The sequence below is a fragment of the Oryctolagus cuniculus genome, chromosome 10 (genome assembly GCF_051225735.1).
Source record: "Oryctolagus cuniculus isolate XC-2025 breed Fujian yellow rabbit chromosome 10, ASM5122573v1, whole genome shotgun sequence".
In the NCBI taxonomy this organism is placed as follows: Eukaryota; Metazoa; Chordata; class Mammalia; order Lagomorpha; family Leporidae; genus Oryctolagus; species Oryctolagus cuniculus.
In genome coordinates, this window is record NC_142876.1 from 63303948 (window position 1) to 63323078 (window position 19131).

A 19131-nucleotide genomic window follows, 5' to 3' on the forward strand; every position below is an offset into this window, starting at 1 on the left:
ATGCCAGGTTAGAAAATTGTATTTATCCTTTCTCCTTGACAATAAATTCAATTTCTCTGTATTAAAAGAAGAAAAAATAAATAAAAGGGTCTAAATTAATGAAGACAAAGCATGAACAAAGAGATGCTAGAAAATAAGAGAAGGTAACACATTTAAAATTTTGTTTGTTTGTTTTGCAAGGCAGACAGAGTGAGAAATAGCAAGAGCAAGAGAGACAGAGAATGCAGGCTCATTCCCATGTGCTGCTTCACCACCCAGATGTGCAGAATGGCCACATCTGGGCCAGCTAAAGCCAGAATCCAGGAACTCATTCCAGGCATCCCACATACATGGTAAGAACCCAATTACTTCAGCAATCACCGCTGCCTCCAGGGCCCACATTGGCAGGAAGCAGGAGTCAACAGGAAGATCCAGGAGTCGAACCCACACACTCAGATAGGGAATGTGGACATCTAAGCAGGTATTTTAGTAGGCCTCTTAACAACAAGGCCAAATGCTCACCCAGAAAGACTTTTTCAAACATGGAAATTGGCTCTCCAGCTAAGAGTCTGTTGAGGCAAGATGCCACAGAAACACACCAGGAAAAGTCTGGAAACATTTTCTCTGACAGTAGGAACTTTCTCAAAGAACAAGGCCTCCTGGAGGTGGTGCAGGAGAACTCCTAGGCAGCACCCTGGTCCCTGCCCAGCTGCACTTCCCAGGGCTCACAGGGCACAGAGCTTCACATCAGCCCTTTGGATACCACACTTTCAGAAGTGAATGAAGATAAACTCTGCCAGGATTGGAGAAAACACTTTTAACATGATGGGAAGGAGGGGAAGGAACCAACCAACCTAACCAGAAACCAAATCAAAACAAAAATACTGGAAAAAAAAAAAAAAAAGAAGTTCACAGAGGACAAACAAAGGTAACTTCCACCACTACCATACAGGCAAGGCACACATTCTACCACACAGGAGCAGGACATGAATGAGTTGTCAGGGCCTGGCAAGGAGTCACGCATATTTAAAAACATCAGTGAAAGGAACAGCAGACACACTGGAGGGAAAATTTCACTCAACAGAACCAAAGAGGGAGGGTTTCAAGCCATATGAGAAAATATGGAGCCTCAGCTCTGGAAAGCAAAGGCAGCAAACAGTAAAGAGAATGTTATTAAAGAAATCATGTGCACAAATGCCCAAGAATGAAAGCTGTAGGTGTCCACACAGAAACGATGAATGAGAAAGGCCCATTTCAGATATCAGAAATAAAAGGCAGTCTGACAAAGTGTCCAGGGCATCCAATTTTTGCAGAGGGTCGCAGGGAGTAGGGGTGGGATGGATGAAGACAGGAAACATAATGAAATTTGAAGGACAGCAGCCTTCTCAGTAATAATAAGTCAACACAGCAGGGAATGATGCCTTCCATATTCTGAGGAAAAAGGATTTCTAACTGGAATTCTACCTACAACTAAACTGTGATGGCTGAGGAAATATAAAGGATGCTTTAGATACACCAAAAAATTACCTCCCACAAACCTGACCCCAAAAAGCCAGGGGAAGAAGAAAATAAGCCAGCACAAAGGTTTCTCAGTTCCACAAGGCTCACTGTGCAGCCTGTCAGAGGCTCCAATAGAAAGGAGCCAAGGGGGATCCCTTGGAGTAAGGCCCAGGAAGACCCTGAGCAGCATGCCTGGAGCGGAGACTGGAGGGTGTGGAGGCCTGAGGGCTTCCGCAGAGTGAGCTGATAGCCTGAATGAGAGGAGAATCAGAGGTGAGGATGGCTAAGCAAAAGCAGTGTGAGGCTGCTCTGAGCTATCAGGTGAAGGAGCTGGTGTTTAGGTTGCACCAGGATGCACCTGAGATATTCATTACCAAGCAACCCAGCAAGCAGGAGGATGGTTCAGGCAATGATCTCCTTGGGAAAGAAAATGCAGCCACTTCTAAGGAAGAACGGAGCCAAAGCGGTTCCACTCCCTCAAAGAAAAAAAGGCAATCAATAATTTAAACCAAATCATTGTATATCGGGTCACAGCAATTGAACAGAAAAGCCCAAGGCTGTGCCTCTAATTCCTTCTATAAAAGGAGTCCTAATTCTCAGAATAATGCAAGGAAGTTCAAAGACAATTTCTCAACAATGTTGGTACCTACTGTTTATTGTTATAGTGCTACTATTTTGCTTCAAAAAAAACTTTCTTGAATACTTTTTGCTGATTTATGGTCTTTTGTGTGTGTGTGTCTGTGTTCCAATTCATTCCTGTTAATTTTTTTGCTTGGATATTTCCTCCCTTTCTGTGATTTCTTGTAACTATTTGACTATTTCATTAATTTGTTTCCATTCTTTCTTGTTGATGACGGTATATATTTATCTCTACTCTGATATACAGTGATATCTCAGAATTTATCTCTTGGCTATTCTCATCACACTAAGTCTAGATTTTCTGAGATTCAGGTTTTGGTTTCCTTTGAACACATGACTGCTTAAATTATAGCCATGAATGTTTCTGTATGTGTTATAGGTGACTGAGCTTTATTCTCAGCGAGAAGGGATCTGAACTGTTTTGGCTTTGAGAATTCATGGAGTTGCTTGTTGTCTAACAATCAACTTTTCAAAAGTGCTTTTAAGCACTTAGACTGTTTTCGGCTTGATAGATACATTTCAGTCACTCTTCCTTTCCTTAATTCATGTCATTCTGATTTTTATATCCTTATTTCTGCTTTGCCTATGTCACCTATCATTGTCTGAAATGAATGAATTAAAGTCTCTTTATATTATTCTGTTTTTCCTTTATTTTCTGCAGTTATGCTGTTAGTAACATACATCTGAGGCCGGCATTGTGGTGTAGAGGTTTGGACCTCTGCCTACTGCGTCAGCATTCAATATGGGTGCTGATTCAAGTCCTGACTACTCTACTTCCCATCCAGCTCCCTGCTTAAGCACCTGAGAAAGCAGCGGAAGATGGCCCATGTGCTTGGGCCTTGTGGGAAACCCAAATGTGGCTCCTGGCTCCTGGCTTCAGCCTGGCCCAGCACCAGCACTTGCAGCCATTTGGAGAATAAACCAGCAGATGGAAGACCTCTCTCTCTGTCTGTCCCTTTCTCTCTCTAACTTTGCCTCTCAAATAAATAAAATAAATCTTAAAATATATATCTGCTTTAACCTCATTGTGAAATTTAACATTTTCTACAGCACAAACCTCTGATTTAGTGATGAGGAAACTGAAACTAGAAATAATGGAGCAATCTGATCTATATTACATACTAACTGGTAGATGTAGGCATCCAACTTGAGCCAATCTGAAGCCTCAAACATATAGAGATTCAAATCTCTCTGTCTCTCACATACACACATACAAAGGAACAAATGTGAAAAGTAAAAATAAATCTGAACTAATTTCAGTCATTGTTCTTGTTTTTTAATTAATTTGTTTACAAGAGAGAAAGAAGAGAGGAAAAGAGATAGGAAGAGAGAGAGACAGAGAGAGACAGACAGACAGACAGCAAGACAGCAGATAGACAGAACTCCCATCTGGAGGTTCACTCCACAAATACCTGTAAGGCTGGGGTTAGCTCAGCTGTAACCAGGAGCTGGGACCTCAGTCCAGGTATACTATATTTTGAGCTATCAAATGCTGTGCCACAGGGTGCACATTGCACACTAACAGAAAGTAGAGTGGAGACTGGGACTGGAGCCTGGAGTTGAACCCAGGCACTCTAATATGGGCCACAGGTGTCCCAGGCCGCGTCGTAACTGTTGCACCAAATGCCTGCCCCCATCACTGTTCCTGAACTTACAAAAGGATTCTGGCAATTCCTAAGTAGCGGCTGAGTGTGTTCTATGTTTCCATGGAAAGACATTGTGGATTTATTTGAAACCCTCCCTTCTGAGCAGCACATGCTCCCTTTTGATCTATGTGGTTTAGGGTGGGGCACATTAGCCATTTGCTCCCTGCATCCCACACATCAGGACTGGGGCCAGAGCCCATCACCTTGTTAGAATATTTGGCTCTCTATGTAAAGAACATAATTATTAGCACCTCGATAACTTCCTCTGCATGTTTTATGACACAGAATTAGATCAAATCTTCTTCGGTCTGTGTTCTACTCACTTAGAAAAAAACACACAGCTTCACATCTAATCTTGGACCCTGGCTCAAAAGTAAGTTTACATCTTGCATTCTCAATGTTGTCATCTCTAAATATTTCTATGTTAACAAATACACCTACTTCATTTTATTCACTATGTAAATTCATTCAAATAAAATGTAAATGTGTGATAACTGTGTGCCAAAGTCCTATTTTCATAAAGATAAGAACTGATGCAATTTCTTTCAAATAATGGTTTATGCAGATTCTACATGAACTCCAAACAGCTTTGATTATTATTGTTAACCCCTTGCCTATTTTAATGAAAGCTAAAACAAACCCGTCTGAAATCCATCTAATCCATAGAAAGGATCTGCCTGACCTACTAAAATGATGTATTAATTTTCAAATGTCTTTAGTGACATCTTGATGCCATTGTTCTAATTAGCTATATAAACCAAGAAGATGACAATTTATTTTAAGACTATTTACTTCCTTTCAAAACACCAAGGCTTCAATATCAGAATCAGAAATTCTGACATAAAATGGTAAGAACTACTTTCACTACTTATAAGAAGTCACTGCCTGGCAGTAATTCTATAGCAAAGCAGCAAAATCCCCACTTGCTTTAAGTGAAGCTCCAAGGTTTGAAGCTTTCTCTGAGGCTTTGCAAACAGAAGTCAACTGGATTATTTTGTAAAGGCCTTTGTGAAGCTGGAGGGACTTTCTGCTTTGATTTTTTTGCTTTCTTCTTGTTTTAAATTTTAAAAAGAATATTTGCTTAATGGTATAGATAGCAAGAAACACCTTAGAGAATGATGCTTCTTTGGCAAAGGGACATATCTACGACATGAGAAAAAAACACTTTTATTTTGCAGTATGCAAGTTGTACTCATTTAAATTTGTCAGGAACCTCAAGCTAGAAGCTGTGATAATAACACATTAAGGAACCTTGGCTAAGCAGTGACATTTTAAAGTCTTCCTCTCTTGTTTACCACCTCTTTGACATATAGAAACCAAGGGATAATGATAACCTGGGGTGTGTTATGGCACAGTGTTATCTGGTATGTGTGTCTGCATGTGTGAATTCTTAACAGACACTCCCAAAGATAAATAGTGAAGAACAGTATTTACAGTCTTTTAGATTATCTTGGTTAATACCATGACTAAATGACTATAGCAAGAGGTAGAACCATTGAGCACTTGTTGGCACAAACCTGTCACCTGTGACCCCCACTCTGCAGCTACTGTTGAAGTTCAACACCAACTCCAAGAAATTGTCCTCACTCCTTGGATACAAAGCAGGGTTAAATGCCATAAAAACCATTTACAGTTCCTTTCACAGGAATGTTAAAATTTATTTAACTCATAGTGTAAATATCTTATAAATTCTATATAAAAATATGTGTTCAAGAAACATCCAGTTTTCTAATTTTCAGCTTTTCCATTCTAAAGGGAAGCTAACAACAGTTACTCATTGCTTTTCATTTTTCATTTCTGAGACCTTGGAATCATTAAGCTTTGGAATCCCTTGCTCCTGCTTTCATGAGCTCTGCTGTGTCATGACAAGGTTGAGAGTTGGCAAAGAGCCAGGAGCCAAGCACAAGGCATGGCCCTGAGCTGTCCTGTGCCTTTGTGAGGTCCAAGGGAGGAAAGTCTCATAACTGCCAGCTCCTGAAAATGTCCCACTGCTCTCACTGTCAGCATCTCCAGTATTTCATTTTCTTCTCTAAGTTTCATAGAACACTTTTCTTTAGATTCTGCTTTATTTATTTATTTTTTACATTACTGTCCCTTGTTCAGAATTTCTCAGCTCAACCTTTATTGGCCACTTGGTGGATAAACATCTGTCAAATATGTTCAATATTACTGATAATTAGATGGCACAGATAAGGACATTTGGCCCAATTACATCATATTGGATGAGCCTAAGTTGAGGGAAGTTACCAGAACAAAGTGGTATAAACCCACTGTGACTGATCACAACATTTTCAGAACCTGCTCAGGAAAGGTGAATCACTGATGGGTAAGACAGTGGGGGAGGCTGTCAGTTTCTGTAAAGTGGAAGAAGAAGCCGTGGATGAGTAATCCAGAGAGGATATTTGTTACTCTAGCACCAGCACCACACAGGCGAATGTCCAGACGGCTCTGTGGGAACCATAAACTGTAACCCTATATTCTGATTACTTCAAGGATAAAGACCCAAGTTCTGATGGAGGCACTAAGGTGGTTAGTTATTTCACCCAGAAACACCTGCCACTCAAAAATCTTCAAAGAGGAGTCGTAATGTGCTTGACTCGCTAGCCTCTCTTGGTGATGGTGGAAATGTTCTCTACCTGTGCCGCCCAATGCAGTCGCCGTTAGCCATGTGTGACTGCTAAGTATCTGAAATACGGCTAAGTGTGACTGAGTGACTGATGTTGTAACTGTATTCAATTTCCATGAATTTAAGCAGACATGTGACTAGTGACTATCATACTGGACTCAGTAGCTCTAGATGCAACTCACACACACACGCCTGAGGCAGGTTCTCTGAAGCAACTCCAAGTGATGTCTGGAAGGTGTCTCTCCCCCATCCAGCAGAGCCTCCACCTGATTCAGATCACCATCCCCATTCTGAGGTGTTCTCCTCTCCTCTCTTTCCCTCCATCTGTCTGTGCTTTCCTCCCTCTTCTTTCCTCCCTCACACAGCACAGAAACATTTACACCAGGCTCGGCTCACTTTCAGAACCTGAGTCCCAAATATTTGCAAAAGTAACCAAGCTGTCTGCATGTCTTTAAGACTGATACCTTTTTTTTTTTTTTTGGATTCTGTGTAATTTTTATTGTGAATGTTAATATACTTACACACATGGCATTTTTATTCATGTAGGCTATCTGGGGTGTCTGCCACTGTGTCCTACAGAGACACTGACTTTGATTCACTTAGACAATAGTTTTTAGGCAATGGCTTCCAGGATTGCCTCCTCCTGAAAAAGCAAGGACTTCCTTACTGCATTTAAATTTATTTTAACAAGTGTTTTATATTTATCTGTGTTTGTGTATTTGGACACATTTAATGTCAATCCTGCTCAGTTTTAATTCATGTAGTCTGTTATGAGGTCACCAATATGAACAGTCAAAACATCATGTTACCAGTTGAAGGGAACAGAAAAAGTAGTGAAGACATAAACCTTTATTTCTACTTGAAAGTGTTATCCAATCCACATTATCAAGCATTCAAAATATGGGCATATTCTATAACAGAACTTCCCACTTACTATTTGTTCACAGAATGAGCTCATCTCCAAATGATTAAGAAAGAGAGAAAAAGAAACAGAGGCAACGTGAAAACAAGAAGGGACAAGGCAAGAAGCTCCAGAGTTCTCTAGAAGAAACAAGACTCAGAATGGTGTGGAAACAATTTAGGCCTGGGGTTGGACAGGTCTGTGTGTACGTGCAGAAAGGTGTGTTGCGAAGAAAGCTGATAGACCCCAGAGTCAGGCACACGATCTGGGTCTGCCAAATGCCTCAGATGTCCAAGAGGGCCCCAGAAGGGGAGAGGAGGCCAGATGGCAGGAGACGTCAAGGAAGGGCTGTAGCAACAGAGAAAGGAGTGTGATAGGGGCAGCTGGCTCCAAGAGGCTAAGGTATAAAATGCTACAGCAGCTGCTCATCTGCATAACGTTCTCATTCAACCCTGAAATATTAAATAAGAAAAAACTTTACCTGTGATGTCCTGAATAACGTGGACCACGGATATGGCCTATTCCTCGGCACCCTGGAGTAGGACAAACAGCTTGACCTGGAAGGATTTTCACATCATTTGCTCCTTCAGGAAGTAAAAGAACATACCTTAAAACACCCTCATTAAAGAACTAGAAAGGCTGAACTATGTAAATGACATTAACTGAAGCTTTGCAAATGAAAACCAACCCATCAACAAAAGACACTCACTGAGTACTTTCAATGTTTTATAATGTTTTAGCAAAAAATACCACTGCTGTAATGCTGTAATAAATAACAACCACAGCACAACTGATAGAGGGAGAGAGGGAGAGGGAGAGACAGGGAGAGAGAGAGGGAGAAGAAGAGAAAGAGAAAAAGGAGAGAGAAAGAGAGAGAGAGAGAATGAGTAGGCATAGAGAAATTAAAAACCTTTGGGAACATTCCTTTATTTCTTTCACAGATTAAAAATGACAGAGGCAATATAGCTGTCAGCTGAGAGCCTGAGGATATGGGCTCTAGTTTGTTGCTCTCAAAGAAACCCCCACTTAGCCAACACAAGGCTCCCCAAATGCAGAAATGAAAGAGAGCTACCCTATGGGAGCTGCCCCAGATAGCAAACATGGTCCTAACCCATGCTTACTCAAGAGCTGTCACAGCTGGGCTAAAAACTGAGTGATCTCATACTGAATTGAACTGGGCCATGCTGTACTATAAAACACTATACTGTACCACACAATACTGCACTGCATCATACCATACCATACCATATCATACCATACCATACTGCATCATTCCACACCATATCATACCGTATCACACCAAACCACATCACACCATAGTGTACCATACACACCATACCACATCATCTCATCCCATCCCGCACCATTTCACATGCCATACCACACCATATACCACACCACCTCACATACCATACCATACCACACACTATATATATATATACCACATAAGACCATATTGTACCATATACTATACCACACATCGTACCAATATACACTGTACCATACTATACCACACCACTCCACATCATATCACACCATACCATACCATATCATCTCATTCTGTCCTGCCCCATCCCACACCATGCCATAACACATCATATACCGTTCCATACCATACCACACCACATCACAACACACCATACTATAACACATCACCAGCTGAATATCCATCTGAGCATGCTATCCACCATGCTATTCCAACTGATCACAAGTCTCCTTATCTCTGGTGGCCCCTTTCCCAGATCCATCTTGGTCACATGCACCAACAAAAATATCAGAGATGTGGCATCACCACAAACAGCCCCACTTCCAAACTTGCTGAGCCCTCACCCCATCAGATGACACAGCACATCATTCCAGGTTTCCAGCTCAGGTGCCCAACTGTAGAAGATATTTCAACATCAGAGAATTTCCTAGCACTGACTTCTTTTTTGCTTTCTTTATCAATCCTCTCTATCACTTACCTAACTTAGATTCTATCAAATCATTAGCTGACTTTCTGTTGCAAGTAATTTAAACTCCTTTGTCTTTCTGGCTTTTTATCATACCTGGCTGTTACGGAGAAAAAGCCAATCATGGAGGGGTAAGCCATCCTACATGCTGTTTTGCATAGTAAATTTTCTTGGGAAAATGCCACATGGTGCAGATTGATGTTATCAAAACACCACTCTCACAAACCTTCCACTACCTTCCACCTTTTGGTTCTCAACAGCTGAGCCTTCCTGCTAACTGAGAAAATGGGAGTCAGTGCACAGGCACTCCATCCTTATGCACCCATCTGTCTTCCTTTCCCTCTGTCCTTTCCCTTGCTGTGGCTGGTAGCACTCTCCTCTCCCCAGAGCAAATCCCTCACCATTTATGCTTAGCTCTCATCCACCTCCCATTCTTTAGAATCTTTAGGCTACCCTGTGTTTCAATGGTTCCTTGACTACTGCCCAGCATTTAGACACATTCCAGTTTTTCTCATTATAAAAAGAAACCAAGAAACCAAAACAAAACCAGTGTCTAAAAGTCTATACAAACCCTACATTCCCCTTAGGTGCTTTTATCTCTTCTCTGCTTTATAGCCATATTTCTGTTTCTGCTGTTTCTGCTAGCTCACATCTCTCAATCTACACAATCTACCTTGCAGGGTCACTAATGATCTCTGCATGCTAAGTCTCCACCCTGCTGCTGACCATGTGTGCTGCTGACCACACTCAAGACGGTGGTGCTCTTCATCACAGCTGCACATCTCCTTGAATTGTTACTGTCCTAGCTTTGATGACATCACACTCTGGCAGTTAGCCTTCTGCATGTGAAAAGTCATTAGTAATCTCTGTCAGTGTTTCCTTCTCTAGTCGACTTAAAAACATCAGAGAACCTCCTGGAGGTTTGCTCCTGAGCCTTACAACTGCAGTTTCATTTGCTAACCATGAGCTCAGGATGCTGACAGATTAGCCCTAACATTCTTCACGTTCCAGTATATCCCTGGTTTCTAACTTCCCACTCAACGCCTTCATCGGGATATCTGAATGTCATTTCAAACCCAACTCATCGTCTTGTCCCCCCGCTTTTTTTTTCCTGTAGCCACTCATCTCAAGAAATCACATCACATCTATGCCAGAAACCTGGGCCCTGACATCCCTTCTCTCTCATTTCATTGCATCCCCCCCCTATCAACCAGCCCTCAGTCTCTTAAGGAGTGCTCACCTGCTCAATGAACAGATGAGTAATTCATAGGTATTTCCTTCAGGTGCTCACAATATAGAAAAGAGGCTTTCATATAACCCAAAAATTCGCAAGATCATATGATTATATTGCATGAAAACAGTGATGGAGGCCAAGTCCCAATGTATGATGATATTATAACAACTATTTAAATCTCAAATACCAATACATCACAATTACTGAATAAGAAAACACTTCTCAGCTATTTCTTCTACTCTTTTTGAAATACGTGGAGAGATAAAGAGAAGTAAGAGTTGCCTTATAGGGCCGGTGGTGCAGCGAGTTAAGACACCACTTGCAGTGTCAATATCCCATTTGTGTGCCAATTCAAGTACTAGCTGCTCCACTTCCACTCCAGCTCCCTACTAGTGTGCCCAAGAAAGCAGTAGAAGATGATCCAAGTGCCTGGACCCCTGTCACCCATGTGGGAGACCTGGATGGAGTTCCTGCCTCCTGGCTTCTGCTTGGAGCATCAGCTTGGTGCAGCAACTAATGCAGCCATTTGGAGAGTGAAATCAATGGATGGAAGATCCCTCTTTCTGTCTCTGTCTCTGTCTCTCCGTCTCTCTCTGTCTCTCTCTCTCCCACTCTCCCTCTGCCTTTCAAGTGAATAGTCTTTTTAAAAAGAAGCTTGCCTTTAGTAAACATTTTTTAAAAAGAGGAATTAATGATTAAAATCATAAACAATTCCCCTGTTAAGAAATACGCTTGTGTGATAGCAAATAAAAACAACTTTGACAAAAAAAAAAAAAAAAACACACACACACACAGGATATATAAATGGGCTCTCTGAATTGCTTGTCACAAAGGTCTATAATACTAAATCCATAAACCACTACTCTCCATCAGCCAGCACAAATGGAACTCTGTGGACAGTACTCTACACACATTGAACTCTCGAAGAATGGCACTTAAATTATTTTCAGCACTAACTTAATGTTTTTGATTAAGTTAAGGTTAAAGCAATATTTAAATATTTACCAATGCATATTTATCTCCAGATTCCTGATGAGTGCTATAATTCTCTCCTTGTTGGAGCTATAAGGAGAGGTATGACCTTGACCACTGGGAAAGGAGTTATTACATAAAGAATATTTTACAAGGGACATAACAAAGAAGGAGTCCAAAAGAATATGAAGTAAAAGGTGTGAGACCTTGCCATTTCCCTCTTAAATTTTCTATGAATGAAATTTTCTATGATGAAAAATGTATTCACTCAACGGTGAGTCAGACAAGAGCCATCTATTAGGAAAGAGAAACCTGTATGTTCTGTAACAGTTTACATTATTGCCTAGGATACAGGGGGCCTTGATTAAATCTACATTTTTCTCCAGGAAATAGACACATTTCTCCAAAAATACCTTACTTGAAATTCTGATATTTAGAGATTTATTTGTCAAGAGAAAGTGTTCCAAATCACTTTGTCAGAGACCATCCCTGGCCATAGCACCTTCTCTTGCCTTTTACCACTATTCCTGAAATCATATTTCCAGTTTATTTGCTGATTGCTTGTCTCCCTTCACTAGAGTCAGTGCATCCACATTATCTGACTTGTTTGTCATTGAGTCCATAATACCTACTAGAGCGATGATTGGGGTATAATACTCCAGAAGAATGTTTTATAAATCAATAAATAATAGTAAAGATAATGATTAATGCTTGTAAGCATTACTGTAGTATATCTTCTTCATAGTGTTCTGAGTTAATCCCTATTTTATTCCAACTTCAGAATGTAGCTTATCTAAAACCAGCCTCTGGTCTCCTATTTCTAAATATTATGGGCTACTTGCTATATCAAGCAACATGATATAACTCCTAATTTATTTCAAGTTGTCTACAAGAATTTCACTTAGAAGGAATAAATCTGATGGTAAGGTTCCTTAATCAAGAAAAATAAATTCATTAATTAAACTCTCTTTATAGACTGGCAAATACTGGAACAGCAAATAACAGGCACGGCTGTAAGAGATCCTCAGAGGTCACCACTCAGGGGAAACCCCGTCACTATGAGCAGCCAGCACAGGCTCTGAGGTTGCCTTTCCACTATCGATTCCTGCTGTGTCTGCTAACCAAGTCCTGATTTTGTTCAGCATAGCAATGTGTCCAGCTAAAAATGTCATCTTTCCCAACCCCTCTTACATCCATATGTGGACACTGGACGCTGGACACCACTCAGGAAGTGAGACCTAGGGGAGAGGCACCAGAAGCATGTCTCTGGATGGCTTTCTTTCTTGCTGAAAGGGTGAAGGTGAGGCTGATGCTGCTCGGCCCTCTTCCCCATCTTTGAACTTTCTGAGATGCAGACATAAAGTTCACAAAGGGACAAGCACAAAGACAGAAGCAAAAGTGTTGAGGAAGGACAAGATAAAAGAAAGGCAGGGCGTGGACCTGTGACACTGCCAGCACTGGACCCACAGCATAGTAGTATGTCATGGAAGAAAAATAACCCTCTATCTGATGAAGCCACTCACAGATTTTTGTGTTACTTGCAGCTGAATATTCCTAGGATAAAAGAGCAATTTTATTTTACTGCTTTTTTCTTCTGTGAAATCAAGCAATTGCTCCTCAAAAAAAGAAAAAGAAACCAATAGAGTTGCACATGGGCATTAGTCCTCTTGTCATGTAAAGATGATGTGAGACATCAAGGCAAAATCAAGGCAGGAGAGACAGTGCTCACTGAAAAACGAGCAAGGAGTCCGTCCTTTCTCATTTCAAAATGGCTCTATTTGGTAACTATGAGTGAGGCAGCTGAAAGGGCTCCTTCTTCTGCTCGGGGTGGACAGAGGGGGTGATCATCTTCCTCCTGCTGAGGGGGATGCAGTTTCCTCTCAGAATTGTGATTGTATTTGGCATGGAGATGACCCACAGCAGAATGGTAGCACTGACATTGATTGAAGCAAATTTAGATGATCTGTTCACTTAAACATATCTGTGAGTCCCAGACTGGTGTTGGCCAGCATCCGAAAACAAGGATGAAGCAGAAGCAGCATTCTTATCCTCGTTTCAACACTAACTGCTTGCTGCTGAAAAAGCACTCAATTCATCCTGAATCATTTAGCAAGTTTTTTTTCTAGAGAAGCAACATTAGTTTCTGGTGGTAATATTCACTGCAGGATATACAAACACTTCCTCTTTCAAAGGGGAAACAGATACATGTCAACAGTAACAGACAAGTTACGACACTATATTCTCATTTTTAAAATAAAATAATTGCTGGGGGTTCCTCATTCAATGATGGACAAGTGTGCCAGAGAGTACGACAGTCCGTGTGTGCTAAGGACATGGCAGAAAACCAAACAGGAAGACCCTGCCTTTTCGCAGCTTAGTCTTTGTTGCCAAAGAGAGAATTAAACACCAAGTTAAAAAAAAAAAAAAAAAAAAAAAAAAAAAAAAAAAAAAAAACCTGTGATGTCCGACAGTGATGGTGCCAGCAGATGGATCAAGTAGTATAAGAAAGAAGGACACGGGATGCCATTTAAGGCAGGGTAGTCCAGTAAGTCCTGACATTTAAGCAGAATCCTATATGAAGTCAGAATGTAAGCCAACCCAAGACAAGTGCAGGGAGACCAGTGTGGCTGCAGCAACATGGACAATGGTAAGGTTGGCAAAAGATGAGGTCATGGGGGCCAACGTGAAAGTCTCCCTGCAGAAGTGTTTACTTCCTCTACTGGAAATGAATAAAGACTTGGAGGTGAGCCCAGCATCACAGGGCTGGAGGTAAACTTTTGGGGGTCAATTTATAGACGTCATCCATGCCCTGTACTTAAAGCCATGAAATAGATGAGAACCCATGGTGAGTTAGTGGCCGTGAGAAGAAAAATCTGAGGACTGAACTCAGGTAGATATTAGAATGGAGTGAGAAAGAGCAGCCAGGGAAGCAGGAAAAACACCAAGAGAGGAGTGCCGGGCCAGACACATGAAATCAATACACCAAGAAGGGAGTCCTGGCTGTGCTCAGCGATGCTGAGATTCCCATTTGCATGGGTGCTACTGGGCTTGGCAAAGTTCAATGACTGTACCGTGAATGTTTTCAGTGAAAAGATAAGAACAAGGCTGACTAAAGTTCAAGGGAGAATGGGAGAGGTAAAAGGAGAAAGCAGTAATTTAAACAACTTGTTTGAGAAGTTTTTATATAAAAGTGGTTATAAGAAGTAGATCTCTGGCCTCATTATTATTATTATTATTATTATTTTTAGTGACAGTGAGAAGCTTTCAGTAGAGGGACATTTCATTAAGTGGCAAGAGAGGGTATTCTCATAGGAAAAGTCTTTTGGTGTGCAGGCTGTGACAGACTAGTGTCCAGGTGGGGATGAACTGTGGACAGGAATAGGACAGGCTCCAGCAACAATGGAAAGGACTGCAAAGTGCGTGGCTGGGAGGCAGGGGTGCTGCTGGATTCCACACCTAGAGAACACAAAGTTCTCCACGATGGCTTTTATTTTTCTCAGCAAAACACAGAGCAAGGTCATGAGCTAAGACTGAGAATAGGCAGGGAAGCAAAAATATTAAATCTAGATAAATAATTAAAATAATAATAAAGAAAAGTGTTAAAATATGCACATGTCCCCATTTGGAATAATAAAGGTTTGGCTATTTTAATTCTTGATTGGAAACTTATAAGTTAATATACTAGTTTATTTCCATCCCACCCCTAGAAAATTTATGTTTTAGCTTGCTAAGAAGATTTAATGAAATAATTACCCTAGAATGTTAGAGAATGTAAATAATAAGCATTATCTTTCAAACTGAAATTATAGGTTAATCATACCTATCCTCCATCTCCTAATGAAATAAATACTCATTGTGCTGTGATAATGAGATTCTCAAATAGACGGAAAATACCATGGTTGCTTGAACTGGGTTTCAGGCTATCGTATTTCATGATACATAAATAAAACAGAACAATCACTCTGTGAAATGCAAACATAGCAAAAGACTTTTTTTAAAGATCCTAAAATATAAATTTTACATTTACATGATGATCTAGGAAAACCTTTACCATATAACAATGAATGGCAAAAATCAATAGAGAAGGGTAATCTAACCATCTGCCTAACAGAGACAAACATTCAGAAATGAGGCAGAGTCCTGAAGGAGACCAGGGAATGTAGTAACAGCGGCTATTTGCTACACTGAAACAATCAGCTACACTGAAACAATCACACAGTAAGGAAAGGGTGCAAAAGCAATAGGTTTCTAGAAGTGCTTCTAGAAATCAGAGCTACCAAGCAGTTAAGCCAAAAGGAAAACCATGTTATATTAAGCTTTGCTTATTATATAAATAACTTCTTAGAGAAACATGGTAAAATACATTTATCATATGTTGAACATTGAATAGGTGCAAAAAATGTGCAATACATGCATATATGGGGTTTCCAAAACGTTTGTGGAAAACACATATTATGAAAAACTATGCATGGATTTCAAAATACTTTGCACCAATATAAACTCATCTTTAATTCAACTTTCCCTGAACTTTTGGAACTTCTCTCTTAGTGACATTACGGAGTAAAGAAAAGAAATAGATTTAACATTGGATACCTTTCCATTCCAGCATATTCAAGTAGCATCTTAAAGTAAAGAATTATTTCACTTTTTATGCCACAAATATTTAAATACACAAACTAGGCTCTTTTTGAAGTATGGAATAGTGTAAGACTTTGTGAAATCCCGGTTGTTTTATAATCCAGTCTTTTAAGTTTTTTACAAAATGAGGAGAATGACCCTTCTTTTGACCTCTAGAAAAAATAAAAATGTGATAAGTATAAGGAAAGAGGGGCAGAACAGAGAAAAGACAGGATACGAACTCACAGCCAAAATGAATTTATTTCAAGGGAAATAAGTTCCCAGAGAAGGCTAACTGCCAGCATGCATACAGAGCGAGCACATGGCAGCAGGCTGGGTTTATATAGCATAAGCCAGCTAAGGGCCATGACAGAGAGCAAAGCTGAGCTAGCTTTTCCAGTGGGCCTTCCTCTCTGCTGGCTGGTTCACTGGAAATGAATGCAGAGGGTTGGCTGAGGAAGAATATAGGGCATGGGATTGAGCTGATTGAGAAATAATGCAGGGGTTAGGAAGTCCCTAGAGGATTGGATCTATTTTCAGACAAGGAGCTAAAATGGCCCTGAGGCTTCTGTCCCTGGTCCATCAGTAAGCCCACACAGACAACACAGATCACAGAATTTTAAGAATAGAAACAAACTTTTTGTTGGATCATGTGCATGTGCACATATACACTCAGAAAAGGAGTAAACTGAAAATTAACGCAGATCACAGAATTTTAAGGTTAGAGAGGGGATGGCCGGCACCACGGCCCACTAGGCTAATCTTCTGCCTGGGGCGCCGGATTCTGTCCAGGTTGCTCCTCTTCCAGTCCAGCTCTCTGCTGTGGCACAGGAGGGCAGTGGAGGATGGCCCAAGTGCTTGGGCCTCTGCACCCGCATGGGAGACCAGGAGGAAGCATCTGGCTCCTGGCTTCGGATCGGTGCAGCGGCCGTAGCGGCCATTTAGGGAGTGAACCAATGGGAGGAAGACCTTTCTCTCTGTCTCTCTCTCTCTCTCACTGTCTAACTCTGCCTGTCCAAAAAAATAAAAAATAAAAAAAAATAAAAAAATAAAAAAAAAAATAAGAGAGGGGCTGGCACTGTGGCATAGTGGGTAAAGCTGCCGCCTGCAGTGTTGGCATCCCATATGAGCATCAGTTCAAGTCCTGGCTCATTCACTTCTAATCAAACACTCTGCTATGGCCTGGTAAAGCCCTAGAGGATGACCCAAGTCCTTTGGCCCCTGCACCCATGTAGGGGACTTTGAAGGAGTCCCTGGCTCCTGGCTTGAGATCTGCCCAGCTCCTGCCATTGCAGCCATCTGGGAAGTGAACCAGTGGATGAAAGACCTCTTTCTCTGCCTCTCCTTCTCTCTCTGTGTAACTCTGACTTTCAAATAAGTAAATAAATATATCTTTAAAAAAAGAACAGAAAAAAACCTTTTTGCTAGAGCACATGCATATGCACACACACTCACAAATGGACTAAACTGAAACCTAAACTAAACTGAGTTAAATCTGCCCTCTGATAACCCTATTACAACAGACTGAAGAGTAATGTCATATCTAAAAGTATTTAAGAGAAATACATTTTCATTAGACAATCCTATTTCATTTTTTCATTGTTTTTAAGAACAAAATAAGAATCTGTGACCAAAATAGATGTTTGCCTTTATAAACTTGTATCTTTGATAAGAACTGTCTTTCAAATAAATTATAAAAAGTTATAACTACTTTCCTTTAGTTTTTTTTATCTTTTAGCTGAACTTTTTTTAGTTTTTTTATATGAAATCAACCTTTAAAAACAAAAACAAGGGCAAGCCTTTGGCCTAGCAGTTAAGATGCCAGCACCCCATAACCAGAATACCTCAGTTCAAGCACTGGCTCTGCTTCTGATTCCAGCTTCCTGCTAACATGCACCCTGGGAGGCAGGAGGTAGAGGCTCAATAATTTGGGTTTCAGCCACCTAGTGGGCATTTGGGGAGTGAACCAGTGAGTGGAAACTGTGGGGAGCAACCCGGACTGGACTAAGTTACTGGAATTAAGACTTATTCTATGCATCTGCTCTCCCACAATATGGCGCTGGGAGAGGAGAAAACGGCTTCTATGCAGCTGCCTCTTGCCAACTTGAGTGCTGACCTCCAGGAGCTGATCCTGCTCCTGATTGGAGGAGAGCAGCGTACTCGGCGTGTGGGCAGCCGAGTTGGGATTGGCGGAAGAGGACTATAAAGGAGGAGAGAGACAACATGCACCAGGAACATCTAAGGGGAACACCTGAGGAACACCTGTGCAGCCCCCGAGAGAGCCGGTGGTGTGCCGCTCCCCCGCGGAAGTGGGGAAGGTGGCCAGGGGGAACCGCCCTTCCACGGAGGTGGAAGGGATGGTAGCCAACCCGGGAAGAACCAGCAGCAAACCCGGGGAGGGCCAAGCAGACAAAAGAACAGCGCAGGGTCCTGTGTCGTTCCTCCACGAAGAGGGGGAGTGACAGGAAACTGTCTCTGTCTCTGCATCTCAAACAAATAAAAATTACATAAGTAGATTGTTCTCATTGCACCTAAGTGAAAATGCTACAAAATCCCTTATTATTTTCTCCCATTATTCTCTCTCACTCTCCTCTACCTAGGCCCCCTGTCTGCATTGCTTTATTGAAAATGACACTAAACTCAACCCAAAAGGACTTGAGTTTCACTCCTGCCCTCCTCATTCCTAGGCATTTTCTTATTCAAATAACTTATTCAAATGAAGGGCGATAAAGGAGAAGCCTAAACTGCAAGTTTCTAACAGACTCTGATGAACAGCTTTTGTGTTTCCCCAATCCTTAATCCTTAATCTGCTTTCTCCACCTTTTGCCAAAAGAGGAAATTAGGACACTGCAGTTTCATTGAAGGTATCACACATGGTTTTCTGACTAAAGAAAACCCAAACTTACTAGTGGCTGATAGAAATGCCTATGTTCTTACAACTAAAATGTACAAACATAAAAATTAGTTAGAAGAATCAAACAAACTGTATAATGCAAAACTCCCATGTGAGGTGACAATATCTTCTCAGTAATCAGAAAAATACTTCTAAAGCAGTGATTACAGTA

The 19131-nt window shown here is 41.1% G+C and overlaps 1 protein-coding gene across 1 annotated transcript in view; it reads right to left on the reverse strand.

Annotated features, from left to right (window-relative positions):
* Positions 1–19131, reverse strand: part of L3MBTL4 (L3MBTL histone methyl-lysine binding protein 4) — a 554392-nt gene that overhangs the window by 184076 nt on the left and 351185 nt on the right. Inside the window, exon 14 of the mRNA XM_089304912.1 lies at positions 7773–7875. Coding sequence (XP_089161038.1) covers positions 7773–7875 — 103 coding nt within the window. The remainder of the gene's footprint in view (positions 1–7772; positions 7876–19131) is intronic.